General features: G+C 44.1%; 1 protein-coding gene across 1 annotated transcript in view; it reads right to left on the bottom strand.

Moving 5' to 3' along the window:
* Positions 1–17,846, bottom strand: part of RPRD1A (regulation of nuclear pre-mRNA domain containing 1A) — a 308,972-nt gene that overhangs the window by 129,377 nt on the left and 161,749 nt on the right. The window contains 1 exon segment of the mRNA XM_030204599.1: positions 4,200–4,326. Coding sequence (XP_030060459.1) covers positions 4,200–4,326 — 127 coding nt within the window.

Genomic DNA, 17,846 nt, shown 5'->3' with positions numbered 1-17,846 from the left:
GAGAGGGGAGAGGTGACTAAGTGGGAGGCCAGCAAGAAGCAGATTGCAGTAGTCTAAACGAGAGGTGACAAGGGTGTGGATAAGGGTTTTGGTAGAGTGCTCGGAAGAAAGGGGCGGATTTTTACGGATGTTGTAAAGAAAGAAACGACAGGTCTTGGCGGTCTGCTGGATATGAGCAGAGAAGGAGAGAGAAGAGTCAAAGATGACCCCAAGGTTTCGAGCTGAGGAGACAGGGAGAATGAGAGAGCCATCAACAGAATAGAAAATGGGGGGGAGCGGGGAGGTGGATTTGGGGGGGAAAATGAGAAGCTCGGTTTTGGTCATATTTAATTTCAGGTGGCGTTGAGACATCCAGGCAGCAATGTCAGGACAAGCACGCTGAAATTTTGGTTTGGATGCAAGGTGAGATATCAGGGGTAGAAAGGTAGATTTGGGAGTCATCAGCATAGAGATGGTAGGAAAAGCCATGGGATGAGATTAATGAACCAAGGGAAGAAGTGTAGATAGAAAAGAGGAGGGGACCAAGAACAGAACCCTGAGGTACGCCGACAGGCAGGGGGATAGAAGTAGATGAGGATCCACCAGAGTGAACACTAAAGGTGCGGAGGGAGAGGTAGGAAGAGAACCAGGAAAGGACAGAGCCCTGGAATCCAAGTGAGGACAGGGTATCGAGAAGTATGCTGTGATCGACAGTGTCAAAAGCAGCGGAAAGATCAAGAAGAATGAGGATGGAATATTGACCTCTGGATTTAGCCAGTAATAGGTCATTGGAGACTTTAGTAAGTGCAGTTTCGGTTGAGTGGAGAGGGCGAAAACCAGATTGTAATGGGTCAAGAATAGCATGTGAGGAGAGAAAATCAAGGCAGCGGCGGTGAACAGCACGCTCAAGTAATTTGGAGAGAAAAGGAAGGAGGGAGATGGGTCGGTAATTAGAGGGACAAGTAGGGTCAAGTGAAGGCTTCTTAAGGAGAGGTGTGACCACAGCATGTTTAAAGGCAGCAGGGACAGTCGCAGTGGAAAGTGAGAGGTTGAGAATGTGACAGATAAAAGGAATAAGAGCAGGAGAGATGGCATTAAGAAGGTGGGTGGGAATGGGATCAGAGGAACAGGTGGTACATTTTGAGGAAGAAAGGAGAAGTGTAGTTTCCTCAATAGTAACTTCAGGAAAGGAGGAAAGGGAATGAGGGGAAGGAGAGAGAGGGGAACGGACTAGTGGAGGGAGAGGTGGTGAGGTAGAGAAAGCAAGGTTTATCTTTTGAACCTTGTTGTGAAAGAATCAGCAAGGGTCTGAGGAGATAATGAAGGGGGAGTTGGGGGAGGGGGCACCTTGAGGAGAGAGTTCAATGTGGTGAAGAGAAGTCGAGGGTTAGAGCCAAGAGAGTTGGTCAATCATCTCCGAGCGAGTCTCCCGCTCTCAAATTATTCCCAGTGATTTCTGGGTTACTGGAAACCACACTCCCAGTGGGTCCCACAGTTCCCATAAAGCACTCTCAAACCCACCACACAAAGCACCAGGATTGTTTATCAGTCCAGACAGGCAGAGTAAACAAACTAAATATTGTTTCTTATCACAACTTGAACAGTGAAACAGAAAAGGTGCAATTAGCAAAACAGTAACAGGTAACTGATTTCAAACTAAACATTTGTTTACTTTCTAAAAAGTACCTGGGGAGATCAGGAAATATGGTGCTCACAGATTATCAAATATAACTGATCACAGGGCCTCAGCAGATCTCTCTCTCTCTCTTCTCCCTGGTCAAGACTGGGGCAAAAGGCAGTACCTCCCAAATGAATTTGAGCTCCTGAGCCAATTAGAGCCCAGAATAACAAGTTTGAAAGTATACTGCAGATCGTCTTTTCAAAGGGTTTAAACAAAGAAAACAGCTTTGGTTCTGCAACAGCTTCAAAACATAAACATGTACCACCTGCTGGTCTAACTAGAGAAATAAACTTCAGGAAATAAGGCAGTTTTACAGGCTTAAAAATACCCACTGTTCTGTCACAGTGTCCAAGTGGGTTTTAGTACAGAGGCATGGCAAGGCAGGATTGGATGTCCTGGACTTGAACCATTATTATTGGGCTGCGCAGCTTAGATCTCTGATGGCATGGGGATTGGCTTCTACTATGCCATGGGTGCGGTTGGAGGGGTCCGTTTTAGAGCATGTTTCTTGCTCGTAACTTTTCTGGACTCACCTGGCACTCTCTAGGTGATAAGAGAATTCAGAATCCTGTCATACAAAATTTCCTGGCTATCTGGGTCCTTTGGTATCACATATTACTTAAGGGCAAAAGAATGCCACATTGTACTCCATTTGCTGTTATGGCTCCCCTTATTGAGGATTGGCCTAAACATGCATTTAAGACTTGGGAACAGAAGGGTTTGTCCCACACTAGTCAGCTATACAGGGAGGGTAGTATTCTGTTCTCCTTATTAGATCTTTTCTCCAACATACTTATCTAGATAGTAAGGATTTTTTTAATGTATCTACAACTTAGACATTTGCTCTCTACTGAGGCCTACAAGAGGATTTTTCAGGCCCCCTCTACCACCTTTGAAGATTTTTTAGCTAAGGGCATAAGGCAAACTAAGATGATTTCCTCCATTTATGATTTTTTTGTCTCAACTCAACCCTGGGGGAAACCATACTATATGAGACAATGGGAGCTTGATCTTGGCCGAGATATTTCCCCACAAGAATGGGAGGGAACCTACCAAGCTATGTTTTGAATCTCTATCTTGGCTAATTTGCTGGAAAATGGGGTGAAATCAATGTATAGATGGTACAGATCACCTGCAACTATTGCCCGCTTTATTTCTACTCATTCAGGGACCTGTTGGAGGGGATGTGGTGAGCTAGGTACTTATTTCCCTATCTGATAGGATTGTCTTTCCATGAAGACCTTTTGGCTTAGATGGGCAGGGGTTTTTTCCACCATATTTAGTATTCTCATACCAACTGATCCTGCTTTATTTTTGCTACACATGGTGCTTGATTCTCTTCCACATGAAGTTGTGAAAGTGCTCCTCCCTTGTATGGCTGTTATCTGCACAGAGGTGCCTAAATGTTATCTGCAGAGGTGCCTCTGTAACATTTCCACCAGAGGCACCGCTTCAGAGTGCCTTGCGGTATGCTTATTATCTCACTAAGTTGACGGCGCAGAGGAAAGGATGTCTAGCTGTTTTTCAAAGAATTTGGGCACCTTTTCTTACCTGGTACCAGACTGTCTCAGTATAATTTAGGGTTATTACACTATGTTGTACACTGCAATGGGATTGGTATTTTGACCACCGCTAGACTATGTACTTCCTTTATTGGGGCACTTTTTGTCTATTGATGTATTATGAGCTGCTTGAGGGGGTGGGGGAGGCATAGGTTGGGTTGTGGGTTGTGGTTTATTCTGGCAATTTTGTTTGCTATTGTTGTGTGGGTTTTGTAAATTTTTTAAAATTAATAAAAATAAAGTAAAAAAATATATATTTTTGTTTTCTACCATCTATGTTCTAAATAGAGTTCCTTTGTGTTCATCCCACGCCTTTTTGAATTCACTAAGTAAACTGTGTGTTTACAGAATAGTCCTGAGCACACTGCTAGCATTTACATGCATAACTGTAAATTCACATAAGTGCTAGTATTATATAATTTAAACATGCAAATGGCACTTAAATATAAACATCCTGTTACAGAATGAGGCAGCAAGTATCTGTTCCAAAGTTTCCAAACTGAAAAACAAACTCCCAAGTTACCATAATTCAGTAGGTTTTAGTAGTCTTTTTCCCCTACTAATCTCAATCCAACCCATAGCAAAGATTTGAAATCAAAATCTGTTAACCTTCAGACTTTGGTGATTGTCACTACATTGTTGTGAGAGACTATATTTATAACACTGATGCATCTGGGGCTGCCATTCAAATTGTTATATTATGTATGGTGTCTGTTACCCTAGTCCCCCACGAACCACTGGATTTGACATTTACAGCTCTGAAAAAGAATTTGTGAAATTTAATGCTGATGATATATTCTTATTTTGTAATTTGTAACAGTTTAATATGTATTTCATGTTTAAATATAACAAACAAAACTGAGTATTATATAAAGGTGTTTTGGGGCTTGCAGGTGGTATAAGAAAGGGAAAGGGAAATGGGACTTGATATACCGCCTTTCTGAGGTTTTTGAAATTAATTTCTTTAGCAATCTTACCTGTTATTTTATCTAGAAGTGCAACATCTTGCACCTCTACAGGTAGTGATGCTATTCTCTGATGAACAGCTGCATCTCCTGAAGCAGCATTCTCTAGCTCCTGCAGGGCTCTGATAACATCTGTGGTCTGAAACAAAACATGCACAGATAAAACCATTTACCTTCAGAACTAATTCACTTACCCAGGGCCCATTACAAAGCACCAGAAACATTCAGTGTAAATCTAACCTTTTTTTCTAACTGAATAAATATATTTCACTAGGCAAGTAACAACTAAGTACAGAGCATTTAACTATTAATATGTCTTTATCATCATTCCAAGAAAACCACCAAGGACTCATCAAGTATAGGATAATCAAGAGTCCTTTATTAATACACCCAACACAGGCCATGTTTCGGCATCAATACGCCTGCATCAGGGGTCTAATGAAAAACAAACGAATCAAAAATAAAATAACTACATTATTAAATGTATACATATCCTATATAATAGAAAGCACCTCCAACGTTCTGAAGCTGACTCCGTGGCAGTGAAGGTTTGAAGGGTTCATGCTGCCTGTAACACTGTATGCATCCTTCTGTCCTGACGTCAGCGTGCTTCCGGGTTCGTCACAAGCAGCACTGCCCAACCACACAATAGCAGGTGCTAACAAAGGTACAGGAGAACTCAGCGCCTCTTCCGCACTCCAACCGAATGCAGACGCGAGGGGCAGCCGGACTCAACACTGCCTGTACAGCCGCTGTCACCCCCCTCCCAGCCACACACCACACCGCCCCCCCTCTCCTGGGTCCACAGCCAACGCCACTACAACACCTCTCCTACCTTGTGCACCCTCCCTTTAAAATTCTTACACACACACACTCACGTCCGTCCCTCCTTCCCTGCTCCAGGGTCCCCCCTCCCTCACACTTCCAGGGTCGTCATCCCTCCCTTCCACTTCCAGGCCCCTTCCCTCCAAATTTTAAAAGTCATCTTCGCTTACCAAGTCGGGGTTACAGCGGCCGGCAGCAGCGGTAAAAGGCGTGCAGGTTCGCCCCTTCTCTCTCTCTCTCAGCTGTGGTCCCGCCCTTGCGGAAATAGGAAATGGCGGGTGGGATCACAGCTGAGAGAGAAGGGGCGAGCCTGCACACCTTTTACCGCTGCTGCCGGCCACCGTTAACCCCGACTTGGTAAGCAAAGATGACTTTTAAAATTTGGAGGGACGGGGCCTGGAAGTGGAAGGGAGGGAGGGGGGAACGACGACCCTGGAACTGGGTGGGAAGGAGGGGGAACCCTGGAACGGGGAGGGGGAAACCCTGGAACGGGGAGGGGGAGACCCTGGAACGGGGAGGGAGGGGGGGAACCTGCAACTAGGAGGCAGAGGGGACGACCCTGGAACTCAGAAGCAGGGAGGGAGGGGGGGACGACGACCCCAGAACTCGGAGGGAGGGGGGGACGACCCTGGAACTCGGAGGGAGGGGATGACGACCCTGGAACTTGGAGGGAGGGGGGAACGACCCTGGAACTCGGAGGGAGGGAGGGATGGGGGGGGACGACCCTGGAACTCGGAGGGAGGGAGAGGGGGGGACGACCCTGGAACTCGGAGGGAGGGGGGGGACGACCCTGGAACTCGGAGGGAGGGGGGGAGGGGGGGACGACCCTGGAACTCGGAGGGAGGGAGGGGGGAGACAACCCTAGAACTTGGAAGGAGGGAGGGGGGCCCTGGCACACACATTCTCTCTCTCACAGACACACTCGCACCCAGTCTCACTCTCTCTCTGTCACACATACACACACACACATTCACTCTCTCACACAGTTACTCTCACACACTCCGAGGAAAACCTTGCTAGCGCCCGTTTCATTTGTGTGAGAAATGGGCCTTTTTTACTAGTACAAATATAAACATATTTAATATTATTGTATTTATTTTATTACTTTACAAGCAAAAAAGCCCGTTTCGCAAAAAATGAAACGGCCGCTAGCAAGGCTAGCATTTAATCACCATTATGTTTTAAATTCTCTGCCTTTCCAAATTGGCATTTCTTTTTCTATTGTTTCCTCTTTCTCATCAGTCATCTTTGCCACCCTGGACCTTTTCCTTTCAAGGGCCTTTTGGTCTTCGCTCATAGCTGCATGCCTGTTTCTTTGTGCTTCGGCTCTTCATGTGCATCTCCTTCCTGTCTTCCCTCTCCTCCATCTATATCCTGCATTTCTCCTGCCATTCCCTCCATTGATCCATGTTCAGAACTGATGTTGTACAGTTAAGCACCATTTGCGCACATATGTTATAGAATACTAACATTTACATACAATGCACACATATTGCTTGTCAATTAAGACTGTACCTGTGTCTTGTTCCCAAACGTTTTGGAAGTTGACTGTAAATATTTGACTATCTTGAATGAATTTGTAAAATGAGAATGCAGTGTGATTAGAAGTGAAATTCTTAAAATAATTTGCTAAGAGACAATCACCAGATTGTTCTTTTATGTTGACACTATAACTGCAAAAAAGATTTACGTTCTTAAGACGACCAAATAATATATTTTTGCCATATATTCCCAATTTTAAATTGAAACTTAACAGATACAATAACATTTTGATAGTCCTTTTAATCCAATTACTGTCAATATAATTGATGCAGTAACTTATAAAGTAGATAAGAGTTTAAAAATTTTGGGAGTGACTAGAGATAATTTAACATTTGAATCAAGCTCAGACCAGGGGCGTATCTGCGTGGGGCCTCAGGGGCCTGGGCCCCCGCAGATTTCGCCCTGGACCCCCCTACCGCTGCCAACCCTCCCCCTCCGTTGCTCGCCTACCTTCGCTGGCGGGGGACCCCAACCCCCGCCAGCCGAGGTCCGCGTCCTCCTGCCGCTGCCGGCTGCCTTTGGTGCTTTCATTTGTCCATTGAAGCTGGCGCCGATGAAAGTTTCTTTTGAGTCTGACGTCCTGCACGTACAACGTGCAGCGACGTCAGAGTCAAAAGAAACTTTAGTTGGCGCCAGCTTCAATGGACAAATGAAAGCACCAAAGGCAGCCGGCAGCGGCAGGAGGACGAGGACCTCGGCTGGCGGGGGTTGGGGTCCCCCGCCAGCGAAGGTAAGCGAGCAACGGAGGGGGAGGGTTGGCAATGGTAGCGGCTGGGGGGAGGGGGATCGGCAATGGCGGCGGCGGGGGGGGGGGGGGGCTATAATGTGCCCCCCCACTCTGGCCCTGGCCCCCCCTACCGCCGCAGTTCAGATACGCCCCTGGCTCAGACTAACTATTAAGGTTTTTAAAAGTTTATGGAAATTACGAAGAATCAGAGCCTATTTTTCTTTAGATACTTTTGCCTAGTAGTTCAAATGTTAATCTTATCATACACAGGCTACTGTAACATTGTATATGTTGGACAGAGAGCTAAAGTGTTATGTAAACTTCAATCAGCCCAAAATACAGCAGCTCGGTTGATTTATGGAATATCCAAATATAAGAGAGTTACGCAAATATTGTTAAAGATACATTGGCTGCTGGTTGAAGCTTATTCCATTTATAATTTATGTTAATCCATTGTATTTTATATTGTATATTACCCACTTATATGCAGGGACTGATTAAATTACAAATACATAATATCATCGCTGATGCATGACCATTTTTATAGCTTCAGTTTCCCCCACCAACTTAAACATAAGGGAGACCAACAAGTGATTCAATATTTTAATGGGCTTTGTCACGAAACACCTAGCCACCCGCCAGGAGTTACCCCACAGCCACTTAGAGGGTCTATCCCCAGCACAGCTCAGGTCTGCCTGCATCTGCCGTTTATAGCACCCTCCTCCCAGCGACTGGGTCCCAACCGCCCCTGGGTGAGTCTGCTGCTCTCAAACTATCCCCAGTGATTTCTAGGTTACCGGGGGCTACACTCCCAGTAGTCCCACAGTTTCCAGAAAGCACTCACAGACCCATAACACAAACCACCAGGATTCTTTATCAGCTCAGACAGAGGCAATAAACTGTTTATTGTCTTTTAAAAATCGAACAGTGGAACAAAATACTGCAAATAGCAAACAATAACAAGTAACAAATATGGATCAATTATAACATTCACTAAATATTTGCTTACTTCCTAGAAAGTACCTGGGGAGATTAGGACATATATCTGTTCACAGAGCCTTAGCAAAGAGATCTCTCTCTCTCTCTTTTCCCGGGTTAAGACTGAAGCAACAACTGCTGGGTAATTTCAAACTCCAGGCCAATCAGAGTTCAGTCAACAAGTTTTAAAAGTATACTGCTCACAGTACTGCAGGTTCACTTCTTCACTAAGTGAAACTAAGTCTTTTCTATAACAGCTTTAACACATGCACCACCTGCTGGCCAAACTAGAGAAATGCACTTCAAGAGTTAATAAAGGCAATTTTACAGGTTTAAAACACACAGTTTCTTGTATTGATCAACCAAAATAAATACCAAGATATTTCATTCATGATTATTGCATTTTAAAAGGAAGACAGTAAATCCAGTAAATTAACTTTATCATTATGAGGAAGGCATGCTGTTTTATGCAAATTGACTTTGTAACTTGATATCTTAGACAAAGTAACGAGCGATAACATATAAGGAATTGAATTAGTATTAGTATATAAAAATACAGTAACTGTAAACTAAGAAGTCACAAAGGGGCACTGTTGAGCACAGCCTAAGATGGGTGCCTGAATCCAGAGTTCCTCCATAACCCATAAAAATCAGTCTCCAAATAATCTTGCACGTGATTTTCAAATAGTATACTCACTATTTTTTTAGTTAGGAAATATGTCCAGCACTAAGCTTCGTCTCTGGCCAGTTTCAAGGGGTGAAAAGGTTGAAGTCGGAGCCCTCTTCACCCCAGAAAGTGTAGGACGGCAGAGGCACAGGTGAACAGCCTACACTATGGGGCTTAGTGGAGTAAAAGTTACAGGTTAAGAATTTACTTAAGGAGAGCAAGGACTCAATGAAAGCCCTTACTGGAGAGGTAGTTGGATTAAAATCCCATTAGAAACTATGATGCATTGAATGCAGTCCTAGAGAAGGCCCAGGCATTGGAAGAGCAACTGAGCATAGTGCACCAGCACTTAAAAGCCCTGCAATTGCTAGAGCGCAAGGTCGAGGAATTGAATAACCAGATGAGGAGGAATATAAAAATTCTTGGATTACATAATGATTCGGAGGGCCCAGACATATCTCAATATCTGAAGCAGTGGCTGCCCTCCTTTTTGGGTCTCACGTTTCAGTGGTCTTTAGAGGTTGAGAAAGAACACCAACCAAGGTCCAGGGCTAAATTTCCAAGACAAATTGTGGCCAAGCTTCTGAGATACCTGGAGGGACTGTCAATTCTGCAGGCAACCAAATTAAAAGTATCACTGAGCTATCAGGGTCATAAAATTTTGATCCTGCCAGATCGCAATGGCGAGATGCAAGAGGAAGGAAGGCCCTATTGGTTCTGCATGAACCTATATATGAAAATCAAGACACAAGTATCTTCAACACACACTACATTAGTCAATCCTACTCATTCATATCCCTTAACACAGTTCACCTTTTCACACTTATGAATCACATAAATATGACCTTCAGTGCAATATATGTTGTGCTTTAGTCCTAAGGCAAACCATCTGGAACCATAGAGCTTGCCCCATCTGTCTCCAAATATCAGCTATGAAAGATGAAATCAACAACCTCAAGACGGAATTGGCTATAATTAAGGAAGCATCCAGGATTACCCAATTCCCAGCCAATTTACCACCAGCACTGCCACAGAGAATAAAGCAACAGAAGAACTGATAGGTCAGAGTAGGCTCGGGTAGATTACGACCTGTGACACAGAGGCATTCTCCCTACCAATCTTTGACCCTCTATAATTCCTTTGCTGCACTGGATAATTATGATGCTGAGAAAAGAAGTACAGTTGTGAAAACAGAGGCAAGGAATGTAACACAATCTCAAAACACATCCCCAAAACAATTGGTGGAAAGCACAAACTTCTTACTGCTAGGAGGCTCCATTATCAGAGGCATTAACTTGGGAACGCAGTTCAACAGTCCCAACCTAGTGAAATACCTTCCAGGATCCTCAGCTACCAGAAGTGCCAACCAAATACTAAATGCGATCTGACAGGAGAGTAAGGATTCTAATACTGATATTGTAATCCACCTGGGAACAAATGACCTGGTCAACAACACCAAGTTTAGAGCACAGAGCGCATTCCAGAAGCTTGGGGCTTTTTCTGAAGTAGTTCCTACAATGTGGGAAGGGAGAGGAATGATTAAGTAAAACAGAGGAATTTAATAGGTGGCATGAACCTTGGTATAAAGGTTTTAGATATATAGAACGGGGTAGTACATGGAAAAACAACAGGCTGTACTGTAATGATGGCCTACATCTTTTTGTAGCAGGATAAAGGATCCTTGGGGATAAATTCAGACAGTATATTTCTAGATATTTAAACTTCAGGCTGGGGGTGACAAAAGGAAATAAGAATTCAGAAAGTCACCCCCAGAAAAAACATGATGGCAGAGAGAAAGATCATGTAAATATAGAAAGCCATCCAAACTCACTGAGCACATGGAAAACAATGAGCACAAATGCTTGTAGTCTAAGTAAAAAGATTCAAGATGTGCAAGTCTTGATATTTGAGGAAAACTTGGATATTATTGCTATTACAGAGACATGGTTCAATGATTCACATGAATGGGATGCAACCATTCCAGGCTATAATCTTTTTAGGAAGGATAGGGAGGGCCAACAGGTGGAGCGGCAGCACTGTATATGAAAAACAATATCAGAGCGGCTGAAATGCAGGGAACCTAGGGAAAGGAAACAGCTATATGGATTGTCCTAGAAGGAGAAAATGGAACCTGTATCCACATAGATCTTATCTATAGACCTCCGGCACAAATGGAGAAGCTGGACAAGGATCTGATAGAAGATATTCATATGCTTGGTATGAAAGGGGAGGGGCAATTGTTGGGAGATTTCAATTTGCCTGATGTGGATAGGAATGTCCCGTCAGCAGAATCGGAAAGAAATAGAGAGATCGTGGATGCCTGCCAAAGTGCCTTCCCTCAGACAAATGGTGACAAGAACCCACGAGGGACAGTCGACACTGGATCTAGTGCTCACAAATGGAGGAAGTGTTTCCAATGACTGTGTGTGTGCCCACCTAGGTAACAGTTATCAAATGATATGGTTTGATAAAAGCAGAGTGCAGACGCACAAAACATAAAGCACTGGATTTCAGACATATTTATTTTGGTAAAATGAGGGAATACCTGAAGGAGGAGCTGATGGCATGGGTAGGGTGAAGTGGAAGCTCAGTGGTCCAATCTGAAAACTGCTACAAAAATGGCAACTGATCTTTATACAAGGAAAGTAAACAAAAACAAGATGAAGCCTATATGGTTCTCCAAACAAGTGGTTGAAAAAATAAGGGATAGGGGGCAATGTCCTTCTATGGATTAAGAACTGGTTATTGGACAGAAATCAGAGAGTAGGGTTAAATGGCCATTTTTCTCAATGAAGTACGGTAAATAGTGGAATGCTGCAGGGATCTGTACTAAGACTGGTGCTATTTAACATATTTATAAATGATCTGGAAATCAGAATGATGAGTGAGGTGATTAAATTTGTAGATGACAAAACTATTCAAAGCTGTCAAAACGCATGCAGATTGTGAAAAATTGCAGGAAGAACTTAGGAAACTGGAAGACTGGGCAAACAAATGACAGATTAAATTTAATGTAGACAAATGCAAAAAGTGATGCACATTAGGAAGAATAATCCAAATCATAGTTATTTGATGCTATGGTCCACTTTAGGAGTCAACACTTGATAAAGACCTAGGTGTCATTGTAGACAATATGCTGAATCTTCTACCTACTGTGTGGCGACAGGCAAAAAAAAAACCCAAACAGGATGCTAGGAATTATTAGGAGACCAAAAATATTATAACGCCTCTGTATTGCTCCATGGTGCGACCTTACCTTGAATATTGTGTTCAATTCTGGTTGCTGTATCTCAAAAAAGATATAGCAGAATTAGAAAAGGTTAAAAAAAAGCAGGGTGACCAAAATAGTAACATAGTAGATGTAACATAGTAGATGACGGCAGAAAAAGACCTGCACGGTCCACCCAGTCCGCCCAACAAGACAACTCATGTGTGCTACTTCTGTGTATACCCTACCTTGATTTGTACCTGTGCTCTTCAGGGTACAGACCGTATAAGTCTGCCCAGCACCAGCCCCGCCTCCCAACCACCGGCTCTGGCACAGACCGTATAAGTCTGCCCAGCACTATCCCCGCCTCCCACCACCGGCTCTGGCACAGACCGTATAAGTCTGCCCAGCGCTATCCCTGCCTCCCAACCTCCAGTCCTGCCTCCCACCACCGGCTCTGGCACAGACCGTATAAGTCTGCCCCGCACTATCCTCGCCTCCCAACCTCCAGCCCCACCTCCCACTACCGGCTCTGCTATCCAATCTCGGTTAAGCTCCTGAGGATCCTTTCCTTCTGAATAGGATTCCTTTATGTTTATCCCACGCATGTTTGAATTCCGTTACCGTTTTCCTCTCCACCACCTCCCGCGGGAGGGCATTCCAAGCATCCACCACTCTCTCCGTGAAGAAATACTTCCTGACATTTTTCTTGAGTCTGCCCCCCTTCAATCTCATTTCATGTCCTCTCGTTCTACAGCCTTCGTATCTCCGGAAAAGGTTCGTTTGCGGATTAATACCTTTCAAATATTTGAACGTCTGTATCATATCACCCCTGTTTCTCCTTTCCTCCAAGGTATATATGTTCAGGTCAGCAAGTCTCTCCTCATACGTCTTGTTACGCAAATCCCATACCATTCTCGTAGCTTTTCTTTGCACCGCTTCGATTCTTTTTACAACCTTAGCAAGATACAGCCTCCAAAACTGAACACAATACTCTAGATGGGGCCTCACCAACGACTTATACAGGGGCATCAACACTCCCTTTCTTCTGCTGGTCACACCTCTCTCTATACAGCCCAACATCCTTCTAGATACAGCCAACGCCTTGTCACACAGTTTCGTCGCCTTCAAATCCTCAGATACTATCACCCCAAGGTCCCTCTTCCCGTCCGTACCTATCAGACTCTCGCCACCTAACACATATGTCTCCCGTGGATTTCTATTCCCTATGTGCACCACTTTGCATTTCTTCACATTGAATTTTAATTGCCAGACCTTAGACCATTGTTCTAGCTTCTTCAGATCCTTTTTCATGTTTTCCACTCCCTCCGGGGTGTCCACTCTGTTACAGATCTTAGTATCATCCGCAAATAGGCAAAACTTTACCTTCTAACCCTTCGGCAAGGTCACTCACAAATATATTGAACAGAATCGGCCCCAGCACCGATCCTTGAGGCACTCCACTACTCACCTTTCCCTCCTCCGAGCTAACTCCATTCACCACCACCCTCTGGCATCTGTCCGTCAACCAGTTCCTAATCCAGTTCACCACTTTAGGTCCTATCTTCAGCCCATCCAGTTTATTTAAAAGCCTCCTGTGGGGAACCGTGTCAAAAGCTTTGCTGAAATCTAAGTAGATTATGTCCATAGCTCGTCCCTGATTCAATTCTCCTGTCACCCAATCAAAAAACTCAATGAGATTCATTTGGCACGATTTCCCTTTGGTAAAACCATGTTGTCTCGGATCTTGCAACTTATTGGCTTCCAGGAAATTCACTATCCTTTCCTTTAGCATCGCTTCCATTACTTTTCCAATAACCGAAGTGAGGCTTACCGGCCTGTAGTTTCCAGCTACTTCCCTATCACCACTTTTGTGAAGAGGGACCACCTCCGCCATTCTCCAATCCCTCGGAACATCTCCCGTCTACAAAGATTTATTAAACAAATCTTTAAGAGGACCCGCCAGAACCTCTCTGAGCTCCCTTAATATCCTGGGGTGGATCCCGTCCGGTCCCATGGCTTTGTCCACCTTTAGCTTTACAAGTTGTTCATACACACTCTCTTCTGTAAATGATGCTGTATCCACTCCATTTTCATTTGTACTTTTTCCAGTCCATCGCGGTCCTGCTCCAGGATTTTCTTCTGTGAAAACAGAACAAAAGTATCTATTTAGCAAATTTGCTTTTTCTTCATCACTATCTACATAGCGGTTCGCAGTATCTTTTAGTCTCACAATTCCCTTTTTAGTCAGTCATTCTCCTTTCACTAATATACCTGAAGAAATTTTTGTCACCTCTCCTTACATTTCTAGCCAGAGGGGATGGAACTGCTGCCATATAAGGAAAGGCTAAAGAGGTTAGGACTCTTCAGCTTGGAAAAGAGATGGCTAAGGGGAAATATGATTGAGGTCTACAAAATCCTGAGTGGTGTGGCGAGAATGGAGGTGAATCGATTTTTCACTTATTCAAAAAGTATAAAGACCAGGGGACACGCAATGAAATTGCATTGAAATACTGTTAAAACAAATAGGAGGAAATACTTTTTCACTCAAAGACTAGTTAAGCTCTAGAATTCATTGCTTGAGGATGTTATCACAGCAGATAGCGTATCTGGGTTTAAAAAAGGTTTGGACAAATTCCTGGATGAAAAGTTCATAGTCTGTTATTGAGATGGACATGGGGGAAGCAACTGCTTCCCCTGGGATTGGTAGCATGGAATGGTGCTAATAATTGGGTTTCTGCCAGGTACTTGTGACCTGGATTGGCCACTGCTGGAATCAGGATACTGGGCTAGATGGGCTATTGGTCTGACCCAGTATGGCTATTCTTATGTTCTTAAACATAGAAGAATGCAATAACAGGAACACAGAAAAGATTAAACTCAAAGAAACAAAGAGGGAAATAAGGCTAGCAAAAGCGCAGGCTGAAGAAAAAATGTAAAGAGGTGACAAGACCTTTTCAGATATATTGGGGGAAAGGAGAAAAGATAGGAATGGAATTGTAAGACTGAAGGATGCTGAGAATAGCTACATGGAGAGTGATGAGGATAAAAGAACATTCTAAACAAATACTTATCTTCAGTGCTCACGGAAAAATATCCTAGAGGACGACCACAGCTGCCAGTCTGTGAACTGAGTGAATTTTGCGCCAGTCATGGAAGAAAACGTTTATAAACAGCTTGAGAATCTGAAAGTGGACAAAGCTATGAGGCAGGATGGGAAACATCCCAGGATATTAAGGAAGCTCAGAGAAGTCCTGGTGGGATCTCTTAAGGATTTATTTAATAGATCTTTAGAGACCGGAGAGGTCCTGCAGGATTGGAGACGAGCTGATGTGGTCCCTCTTCACAAAAGCGGAAACAGGGAAGTGGGAAACTACAGGCCAGTAAGCTTCAAGTTGGTGGTAGGAAAGTTGTTGCGGAAGGAAAGGATAGTTAACTTTCTAGAAGCCAATTGGTTACAGGATCTGAGGCAACATGGCTTTACCAAAGGAAAATCCTGCCAAACGAATCTGATTAACTTCTTTGACTGAGTGACCAAAGAACTGGATAAAGGACATGAACTAGATATAATCTACTTGAATTTTAGCAAAGCTTTTGATATGGTCTCTCACAGAAGACTCATAAATAAGTTGAGAGGGCTGAACTTAGGACCCAAAGTGATGAACTGGACTGTAAATTGGTTGACCGACAGGCAACAGAGCGTGGTGATAAATGGAATCCGCTCGGAGGAAAGGAAGGTGAGTAGCGGAGTGCCTCAGAGGTCGGTACTGGGCCAATTCTGTTTAATATATTGGTGAGAGAAGGGAAAGTTTGCCTTTTTGCAGATGTCATGAAGATAGCCAGTATAGTGGATATACTAGAAAGAGCAGAAATCATGAGGCGGGATCTCCAAACATTGGAAGAATGATCAAGGGTCTGGCAGTTAAAATATAAACTAGCACAATGTGCAATTATAAATAAAGAATGCATTTAATCTAAGAAAAGAAGCCACACAAAGTGTGGAGGTGCACTTAATCCCCAAGAAACAATACAGGAAGAAAAAAAGGAAGAGTGGGGGAAGATAGGCTCTTTCCAATCAATAACGGAGACGTATATTTGAAAAAGGTATAATGTTTATTATAACAGGTCGACTCAACACAGCCATGTTTCAGTGACGTATCACTACGGCCTCGCTTGCTGTATGCATTTCTGAAAGAGAAGGAACTGTATGTTCTTCAAAATTGTTTTTCTTGGAATATTAAACACTCAAGTACCTCATCACCTTAAGAATGCATTTAAGCCTTTTCAGGAGCTGCAGAGGATGTGTTCTTGACCAACCAATCGGCCAGACACAGAAACACATATACGCTCAGTCTGTGCAAATACACCACAACTAATGCTAGACACTTGAATATATGGGGAGCTGACGTGAGGCCAAGTAGTAGAATACAGTACTAGTAGTGGTGTTTTCCTACCCAAACCTGAACTACTTTCTGTAACAGGGAAGTATCAAAATGTGGGTATAGGCATCCTTTAAGTCCAGAGAGAACAGCCAATTGTTTTCATGAATCACAGGGAGAAGGGTGCCCAGGGAAATCATCCTGAACTTTTCTTTGACCAGGAATTTCTTCAGGGCTCTTAGGTCTAGGATAGGATGAAATACCCCCGTCTTCTGGGGCATAAGGAAGAACCTTAGAATCCCTCTCCTTTTTCTCTTGGTGGTATGGGTTTGATTGCATTGGCCTGTAGAAGGGCGGAGATTTCTTCTGCAAATACCTGCTTGTGCCGAGAACTGATGAACAATGTTCTCAGTGGGCAATTCGATGGTCCTTGACACCAATACAGGGCGTAACTGAAATTGACTATTTGAAGAATCCACCAGTCAGAGGTTACAAGCAGTCACCTGTGTTGGTAAAAACTCAGCCTCCTCCCTACCGGGAAGCCATCCGGGATGGCTACCTTGAGTGCAGCTATGCTCTCCTGCAGCCAGTCAAAAGCTCATCCCTTCCTTCCACTGGAAAGCCGGTTGGGGCTTCTGAGGGCGGGACTGGTGAGGCCAAGAACGCTGGGTCTGAGGGTTCCGGGCAGAGCAAGGCAGCGACGGAAACTTACACCTTTAAGAGTAGTAGGGTCATCGCCACCATCTAGGCCCGCTCGAAAATCTTGATGAGGAAGAGATTGCAGCTGGAGGGTGCCAAGACAGGGCTTAGATGGCATCAGTATGTTCCTTTATAAGGAGAGCAGCCTCTTCTACCTTATCTCCAAACAGATTGTCACTTCGGCAAGGAATGTCTGCCAACCTCTCCTGAACCACTGGTTCTAGGTCAGAGACATGCAGCCATTAGAGTCTGTGCATCACAACACCCATGGCAGAGAGCCTGGACACTAATGTCAAGAGTCATAGGCACCCCTTGCCAGATACATTTTACACTCCAGCTGTTTATTGGCCAACTGGTGAAGTTCTGCGACCTGCTCTTGTGGGAGAGAATCCACAAGACCTAGTGTACTGCGGACCAAAGACTCAAGAACATAAGAGTAGCCATACTGGGTCAGACCAATGGTGCATCTAGCCCAGTATCCTGTTTTCCAAACAGTGGCCATGCCAGGTCACAAATACCTGGCAGAAACCCAATTTGCAGCAACATTCCATGATACCAATCCTTCCCCATGTCTATCACAATAGCAGACTACAGACGTTTGCTCCAGGAATTTGTCCAAACCTTTTTTAAACCC

The sequence above is a fragment of the Microcaecilia unicolor genome, chromosome 1, assembly GCF_901765095.1.
Source record: "Microcaecilia unicolor chromosome 1, aMicUni1.1, whole genome shotgun sequence".
Classification (NCBI taxonomy): Eukaryota; Metazoa; Chordata; class Amphibia; order Gymnophiona; family Siphonopidae; genus Microcaecilia; species Microcaecilia unicolor.
The sequence above is the reverse complement of the archived record's forward strand: the minus strand, read 5'-3'. Positions and strand labels throughout refer to the sequence as shown.